General features: G+C 46.4%; 1 protein-coding gene across 1 annotated transcript; it reads right to left on the reverse strand.

The window, feature by feature from the left end:
- Positions 1 to 4,951: 4,951 nt before the first annotated feature.
- Positions 4,952 to 7,559, reverse strand: LOC117895177. The gene is made up of 4 exons (XM_034802639.1): positions 7,415 to 7,559; positions 6,960 to 7,258; positions 5,735 to 6,394; positions 4,952 to 5,668 (listed from the first exon to the last, which is right to left on the reverse strand). The coding sequence occupies exons 2-4, from the start codon at positions 7,120 to 7,122 to the stop codon at positions 5,151 to 5,153; spliced, it is 1,341 nt and encodes a 446-aa protein (XP_034658530.1). The 5' UTR covers positions 7,123 to 7,258; positions 7,415 to 7,559; the 3' UTR covers positions 4,952 to 5,150.
- Positions 7,560 to 8,165: the final 606 nt, after the last annotated feature.

An 8,165-nucleotide genomic window follows, 5' to 3' on the forward strand; every position in this document is an offset into this window, starting at 1 on the left:
AAGAGTCACGCCTAATTGAGTAGCGATGGAGGCGCAAGGCCATTCGCAGGAATTGTTTGGGTTTCAGGCGTTCATTTTATGATTTCCAAGGAAGGGAAATGGAATCATAAACTGTGAAGTTTTTAGTTATATTTATTAGCAGGGATTTTCAGAGTACACTCGAAGAAAAGGTGCAGAGTAAAAGGAAATGGAAACGTTTTTCAATTAAATTTTGCAGTTTTAGGTGGAAATATGGGGAAATTAAATAGAATTTGGTGGAATTTAATTACAGATATTTTTTGAATAGGTCCCATATTTATTTTATATATTTAACTACCTAAAATAAATATAAAATAATTTATTTATGGTAAAAATAAATTTTTAAGGTACGAAAATATTTGATTTCAATTGAAATAAATATAAAATATATTTTTTGTGATAAATATCCTCAACCTAGTATGCAAATATTAAAGTTATGCTTAAAAATATTTAATTTAAGCAAACAAATTATTTATTTTATATACATATATAATATTTTAAAGTCGAATATTTTCTTGTTAAAAGCAAACCGTAAATGAATACACAATTTTTCCACGCTTAAATATATGTTAAAAAATATATTAAAATTGTTTTGAAAATCTCAAATATCATAAAGTAAATGAAAACATATTTTATTTCAACAATTCCACTCTCGAATATATTTTTAAAAATATTAAAAAGCAATTTAACATCTAAATTTTTTTTAAATGAATTTTCCTCTGAATTTTTCCCTGTTTTACCCACAAAAATGCATTTTGCATCGCCACCACCCAGCTGAATATTCAATTTAAATCAATCACAGCCAAGTGTCATAAATGTACAAAATTAGTTCAAGTTTTTTCATCGAATTTTTAAATCAAAAAGTCGAATTTTTAATGTGTTCAATTGGGAAAACTTTGACAGCAAAGAGAGGCAGAGACACTGACGGGGGCAGTGGCAGCGGCAAATGTGTGATAGATGTTGGGGCATAACCATAGATACAGCTGCAAGATATCAACTCAACCAAAAAACAAAAAGAAATACCAATTCGCCTGTCAATCATCCAAAGCGACGCTTTGATTGCCGTGCAATATACAAAATAAAACAAAAAGGAGCAGCACGAGGACGACTCTTGCGTATGCAACAAATTTGCGCACAATTCGCATTTCGCATTTCGCTTGTGGATTGGATTGATAAAAGCAGCAGCAAAAAATGTTACACAAATACAGATGCAAAATGCTATGCATGCAAATGCGTCAGTGTGTGTGTGTGTGTGTGTGCCCTGGCCCTGCGTCAGAAATCTGTAAAATTGAATCATTTCACAGTGACAGCAAAATATGAAATCAGAAATGGAATTACAACAAAAAAACTGGCAAATTCTTTGCCCCGCAACCCGCTGTCTTATCTATCCGCACTCCCCACCTCCCCCCTTCGTGCAGACGTTACGGAAATGCCGGAAAATTGAATTGTGTCACTCCCCCCCCATAGACTCCAGCCCCGCCCGCCGGGCATCGTCTGTCAGTGAGTTCTTGAGGTGAAAATGCAATTATTTATTAGCAAAAAATGTAACCTGCTGCCCGGTTCCCTTTGCCTTTGCTGCTGCTGCACTGCTGCCATGCCGTAACCGTTCCGAATCCATCCGTGTACATGACGCCAATCAAAACATGACGCACACACAGCCAGAGCCAGAAAACAGAGCATAGAGACAGAGACAGCGCCCTGTTTTTGGGGGCCTTAGTAGCCGGGTAACGCACGTAACGATTTGGCTGCGCTGCGGGAACCCAAAAAAGGAGCATGGCTGATAGCTGACACGGGCACGTATGTAGAATTAGTTTACGAATTGCTGCAGGATACGTGGAGCAGCATTCTACAGCAAACATACACAGATGCCCCTCCCGCTCTCGCTTCAAAGAGGACAGCTTAAAGCGGAGGAGTGGCACAGTGGGGTGCACGGGCACTTGTCAAATAAAGAACTTATCGAAGGTGAAATTATTTTCAAAATGTGACCCTCGAGGTGTATATTTTGATATGATTTTAAAGAGTATTTTTGCGGGTAAAATAAATAGAAAGAAAAAGGTAGCCTCATTATATTTAGATCAGCTGTTAAGTGGGTTTTGCATGGAAAATTACCAAAGGTTTTTGCAATAAATTGGATCTAGACTTACCGAAAGTATTTCTTACTAAAAACACTTAAAGTACTTAATTTTAATCTCTATAATTTATTTTTATTCATGAAATTTAAACAATTTGTAAGCATTAGTTGAACCCGCTTTTTGTCCCACTGTGCCAAGACCAAGAAACAGACAAGAAGAGTGCAAAAAAAAAACAAGGCACGAAAAAAGGGAAGACAGAAAATATCATAGTTGCCAGGCAGTTGGGGGAATTGGCTAGGATAGGATTTTTCGGGGCTATGCTTGGTGTGGGTTGTGTGGAATCCTAAGGGGTGGAAGTTCTTAAGGGCAGAAGTGAGCAATTTTGAGCGCATGTAACGCGGCGTCTGCCGACACAGGCAGCGCGGGCAAACCTGAGGAGGCGCACGGACATTTCTGGCAGCTCTATTAAGCGATGCCGCTCCACCCCCCGCCTAAAGTTTTTTCTGCTTCTCGTTGAGGGTGGGTGGGGAGTGTGGAGCGGTGGAGTGTGTAGCGGAGTTACTTTTACAAGAAACTTGCCCATGTGTGTCTGTGGATTTTTGAAATGAATATGCATGGGCCATGGGTACGGCTTGGCGCTGCTTGGGGGCTTGTGTGGGCGTGCCCAAACTCTTAGCAAAAGTAAATTTAAAAGTTTTTATGCGCTACTGTCGGTGTCCGCCCTGAGAGATATGAGTGTGGAGCGACCGCCGCGCACTTTTCAGACAAGTTTTCTAGTTCTTTTCCCCCACTCCTCCGATGCTCCGTAAAATGTGCGATAATTCACATAAGCATTCTTATCATTGTGTGTGTGTGTGTGTGTGTGTGTGTGTGTGTGTGTGTGTGTGGGCGTACCTGTAGCTGTATGGGATAAGTGCGTGTGTCTGCGTACATCCGCCGGAAAGGAATCAGCAACCGAGCATTTACGCGCCAGCAAAATCTCCTGCTGATCCCACACGGCAGCACCCAAGGAAAAATGTTAGTACACGGTCCAGGCTACAGCTTGACATTTATGTTTATCCAGCGAAAAACAATTAAATGACTCCCCAAAGAGTCGCGATTGAGCTCCCCGAGCACCCATAAATGCGATATGTTAGGGGTTTTATGTTCCAAGAATGCCTATAATTGGGTTTTTATTTAAAAAAAATGTAAAATGTAAAAAAGGCTGCGGGAATTTTGTGCAATTATTTTTGAATAAATTTTGATTTTTATTTCATGTTTGTTTCTAATTAAAAATATGAAATGAAAATTAATAACTGATTTTGGCCACCAAAATTATTATAACTTTTTTATATGACATAATGGGCCATATGTGTAATTTATTAGATCTATAATAGAACGAAAAATCAAACACAAATTGTTGTACAAAGTAGGAAGAACTTTTCACAGAACATCTAAGATTTATATCGCCAGATTGTCCTAACATTTATGTGCCTAAAATATTTTCTTTGCTTGCAGCAAATCCTGCTCCTCTAGGACTAACATTTTGGCACGTACGCATCCGAAAACCATTTAAATAACGCTCCATCATCCTCCACCTACACATGCATGGCCCCTCCTCCAGGGGTAAAGGAGAAACTTTTACACGGCAGTCGGGCAAGTCCTTACTTCAGGCTGCTGTGCCTGTGCCATGTTTCATGGAGTCTCTCTCTCATTCCCTCTCGCCCTCTCCGTTCCGCCGCTCTTGCCATTTTGTCCGTCCGTTTTGTGGCGTTGATAAATGCACGAAGCATAAAAGTTTGAGCAAACTACTTGAGTTTTTAGGCAAATTTTCGCCTACAGGCAGAGCGCCAGCGACTGGAACTACTTTCCACTTACCTGGCGGCGTGCCACGCCCCCCTGCATGCCTTCGCCTGCCCCCTTTGTCGACACAAATCGGCTGGGCCATTAGAGGCTTGGCAAAAACGCCGCTAAATGCGCCGTGAATTATTTAAGGGGCACGTGTGTTGTGCAGAATGCGGCAAATTCGACAGTGAAATGCATTTATTATTGAAGATATTGTCGGAGACGCGGAGAATCCTTTTTTGGCCCATCACAGGCAACAAGGCAACCAATTACATAGAACAAGGATTGCGGGTGTGGGGCCGGGGGATATTTTGATAAACGTTTTACAGTTTCGAGAAGTTTTCTTGTGCTCTCGAGTCGGCTGGCACGTGATTGGAATAAGGCGCGGGAGCCCTGGCCCACAGCCAGCAACGAGCCAGCCGCGACAGGCGGAGGTTTATTGGATGAGTTCCGTCAGTGGAAGGGGCCTGAAAAAATGTTTGCAATTCTGGCAATCGACAAATATGTTGCACAAATGTTGTGTTGAAAATTAGCATAATTTATGAATGGAAGTACCACCTGATGGGGTTCTACTTGCAGGAGGATTAAGGGAAATGGGTGAAGCAGGGAGTTGTGGGAGGGAACCAAAGGTGCTGGAGAAGATTTTGGGACCAGTTTGGAGTATTTTAAAGCGTGCTGGATGCTGGCTTTCTGCAGCTGGAAATCTTAACATCATTGGGGATATTCTTATGTAATTTTTTTACGAATTGAGATGAGAATTTTGCCGGAGATCAGTCCCTAAAGTAGATGCTAGAATCGATTTAAACTCCGCTAAAAGGTGACAGCTGGAAGTCTTACCATCTATGGGTATTTTTTTCCAACTTTTACCAGCAGTTTGAACCGCCTCAAAAGGTAATAGCTTCAGGATTTCCTTAGTCTCTTTGCATTACTGAAAATCTGCACAACTTCTCTTGTTTTCCTAGGAACTTTTGACCCTTAAATATAATCCATTCCACCCTGAAAAAAGCCTCCCACAGTCTTCATTTCGCGTACGACTAAGCGATGTATTTTTCGTAGTAGAAAATGAAATTACAATTAGGATAAATGTTTGGGTAAATGGTAACTGGATTGTGTGAGTATTGCATGTGGGGTTTGGGTTTTCTCAGATGATTTTTACATCCTGGCGTTTCATTTTAGGACATTTGTCTGTCCGTCTGTCTGTTTCTCTCCTTGGGCTGGGCTCAGTCTTGGCTTGGTTCAGTTGGCTGCGGGTTCGCCCGTGCCGTGCACCTGGAGAATCATCTCGAATGGATCCCACTCCAGATCGGACTCATGCTTGACGCGTCGACGTGCGCCGGCAGCGAGTATGGCTTGAGGATGGTGTGGATGCATCACGGCCAGCGTTGGGTGCACGTGCACAGCCTCATGATGCGGCAGCTGATGCTGCACCAGGCCAATGGGCATGTCCTGGGCGTGTTCAGCCAGTCCCAGGAGCCCCGGCGGTGGGCGGTAGTGGTGCAGATGCTGTCCGCCCAACTGCTGGTGGTGTTGGTGATGCTGCTGCTGCTGCTGCTCGCTGACTATCTCCTGGATATGTTCGCGTGTCTGCTCCCGCTCGTCCACCTTCTTTAGCAGGATATCGCGCATGAAGGACATGCGCTCAAAGTGCTCCCAGTTGGAGCGGAATCCCTGATGCGAATACTGAGCGTAGCGCTCCTTCTGCAGCTCGTCCACATAGCGCTGCTTGATGATCGACCAGCGGGTCTGCATGAGAGCTGAAAAGATACGAAAATCCTCCATTGAGATCTCTGCAAATCTGAGCCAGCTCTTGCCCCACTCACTTGGCGTTAATCCCATTTCGATGGCCGCCTCCTTCCACACCGCGGAGGTGCGGCTCTGGCCCTGGCCCTTTTCGCTCCGCTGCCGCCCGGCCCACAGCGGGGGCCGTGCCTTGATGGCATCGATGATGCGGCTCCGCATGCTGTTGTGCAGCGAACTGGGGCGGCCCAGCTTGCGCGGTGGCGCCACTGGCGGCAGCTCCGCTGGCACAGCAGCCGGGGGCAGCAGACCCGTGAAGGCGGTGTACGGCAGCGGCTGGCCCATCAGATGGTGCGGCGGCTGTGGTGCAGGGGAGTGCGGCGGCGGCGGCGGCGGCACGGGAGTGTGCAGCCAGCTGAGGCTGCCGCTGGGACGTCCGCGTCCGTGGGATGCACTGGGCAGTGGTGGTGGGGGAGTGGGTATGGCAATGGGCGTGGAAGGATTGGAGAGCGTTGGAGAAGCGCCGGCCAGCTGCAGCGGCTGATCGGTGTTGGCTGGCGGTGGCTCGGCGGCACCGCCGCCGGATTGGGCGCCCACAATCTTGGCCACGGTGATGTTGTACATGAAAGACATGGGATCAAAGTGCTCCCACTTGGTGTTGAAGCGCTCCTTGTGCAGGATCTGGCGATGCACCAAGTTGTGGTAGTGGTACTTCATCTGGCTCCAGATCGATTGGAGTTTGACTGGGAAATAATTCAAATATAAGCACAGGAATGAGTTGTAGTCGAGAAATTATTATAATTGATGCATTTGTTTTTAAATTTCAAATTTATTTTGAGTTATATTTTCCCATAATTAAATGTCAGTTCTGCCACCATTCGCTTAGTCACCCTGTATAAAATATTTCAGACAATCTCCGCAAAGCATTTCTTCTCTTCCCACTTTGCATTACATCCCCAACCCGCGTATTAGTCAAAAAAAGTTTGTCAATAATTTGCCAAGCAAGCGGCAGGCCAGGCCGCCTTCTTCTGCTATTCCCCGTTCTACGTTGAGTGCCCAGAATCTATTTTTGGCACACGCACACTCGCAGTCAAGAGTGTCAGCGGCGCGGCGCGAAGGTAAAGCTGAAAGAAAGAACAAAAGAGAGCGCAAGAGCGCAACAAGCGACTAAATCCGCGCCGGTCCCAGGCGCAGCGCGAGAATCGAGAAAAAGAGAGAGTGTGGCCCTGGTCCAGTGCTTACAGGTCTGTCCATCCCTGGTCTGTCCATCCCTGTTGAACACACACACACACACACACACACACACACCTGTCGGCACATGACCTCCGAACTGCTCAGCGATCTCCGTCCACATGGGCGATGTGACGCTACGGCACATGTGCAGCTTGTTGTTGGAGTCCCATATCTCGGGATACTTCTTGATGGCCTTTAGCAGCTGGGCGCGATTTACGAATGGATCCTCTTTGGGCATGGTCGTCCTACGGGTTGTCCTACGGGTGATATTACGGTGCCGTGGCCGGAGGGGCGCTGGTGTCTGGGCGGAACGAACGGCAACAAAACGGCGGAGCACAGCACTGCGTCCTTTGACATCAATTATCGGCGAATAACTGAAAGTAGAGTTGCAAAAATATGCGAATTGAAAATGAAAAGGCACAGCGATTGAGGAAAATAGAGAAAACGAATGACGGAGACGACGACGGCGACGGCGACGACGACGACGGTGGCGTCGACGCGCGGCGTATTGGTGTTGTTGCTGTTTCTACCTCTTCTTTTTGTTGATGTTGTTGTTGCTGGTGTTGTTGGTGGGGCGCAGCGATGGATGCCGAACGAAGAGATTGGAAAGGCAGCGAAAGCGTACACGAGATGAGATACACAAAATGCAGGCGAGAAGAGAGAACAGACAGAATGTGCAAAAAAAGGCAGCGACAGAGTCGGCAGAGAGGCAGCAGCAGCAGCAGCAGCAAAAAGCTACAAACCAACAGGCAGAGACGACACGACGACGACGATGACGACGACGATGGCTCTGTGTGTGTGTAGGTGCGGGTGCTTGGGCTCAGTGAGCGGGGGGAGCGAAGGGCCCTATAAGACGACAAAGAGCACACAACAAAACAGACAAAAGGGAAACCAGAAGAGGAGCAACAGTGGAGGAGCAGCAGAAGCAGCAACAGCAGCAGAGGAGCAACAGAGCGCAGTGGCGCAGAGGTTGGCTGTGCCGAACCGAAGACAGAGAAGAGCTGCAAAAACCGAAAAACAAGCAAACGGCAAAAGAAAAGAAGGAAAAAAAGAAAGGCGACGATAAACAACAGGCAGCACACAGCAGTCCGCCCTCCGCCCCGTCGCAGCAACCTGCTGGATGGTGGTTTCGGAGCCCGGCTGGAGAGGCATTAGAAGCGCTCTCCGCGACGCAGCAGCGAACATGAAACAAAAGAGCAGCTACGAGTGCAGAGTAAAATGCAGGTCCGCAAACAGAGCGAAATCCACGATGACCGAGACGAAGCAGTGTGATAGTTGGCC

The sequence above is a fragment of the Drosophila subobscura genome, chromosome J, assembly GCF_008121235.1.
Source record: "Drosophila subobscura isolate 14011-0131.10 chromosome J, UCBerk_Dsub_1.0, whole genome shotgun sequence".
Taxonomy (NCBI): Eukaryota; Metazoa; Arthropoda; class Insecta; order Diptera; family Drosophilidae; genus Drosophila; species Drosophila subobscura.

What these genes read in the sequence shown, in the direction of transcription:
- LOC117895177 (XM_034802639.1), bottom strand. Translation starts at nt 7,122, where the DNA reads ATGCCCAAAGAGGATCCATTCGTAAATCGCGCCCAGCTGCTAAAGGCC. An exon ending in CGGAGGTCATGTGCCGACAG is followed by an intron (nt 6,395 to 6,959) that starts GTGTGTGTGTGT and finishes ATTATTTCCCAG; the next exon opens with TCAAACTCCAATCGATCTGG. An exon ending in CGAAATGGGATTAACGCCAA is followed by an intron (nt 5,669 to 5,734) that starts GTGAGTGGGGCA and finishes GTATCTTTTCAG; the next exon opens with CTCTCATGCAGACCCGCTGG.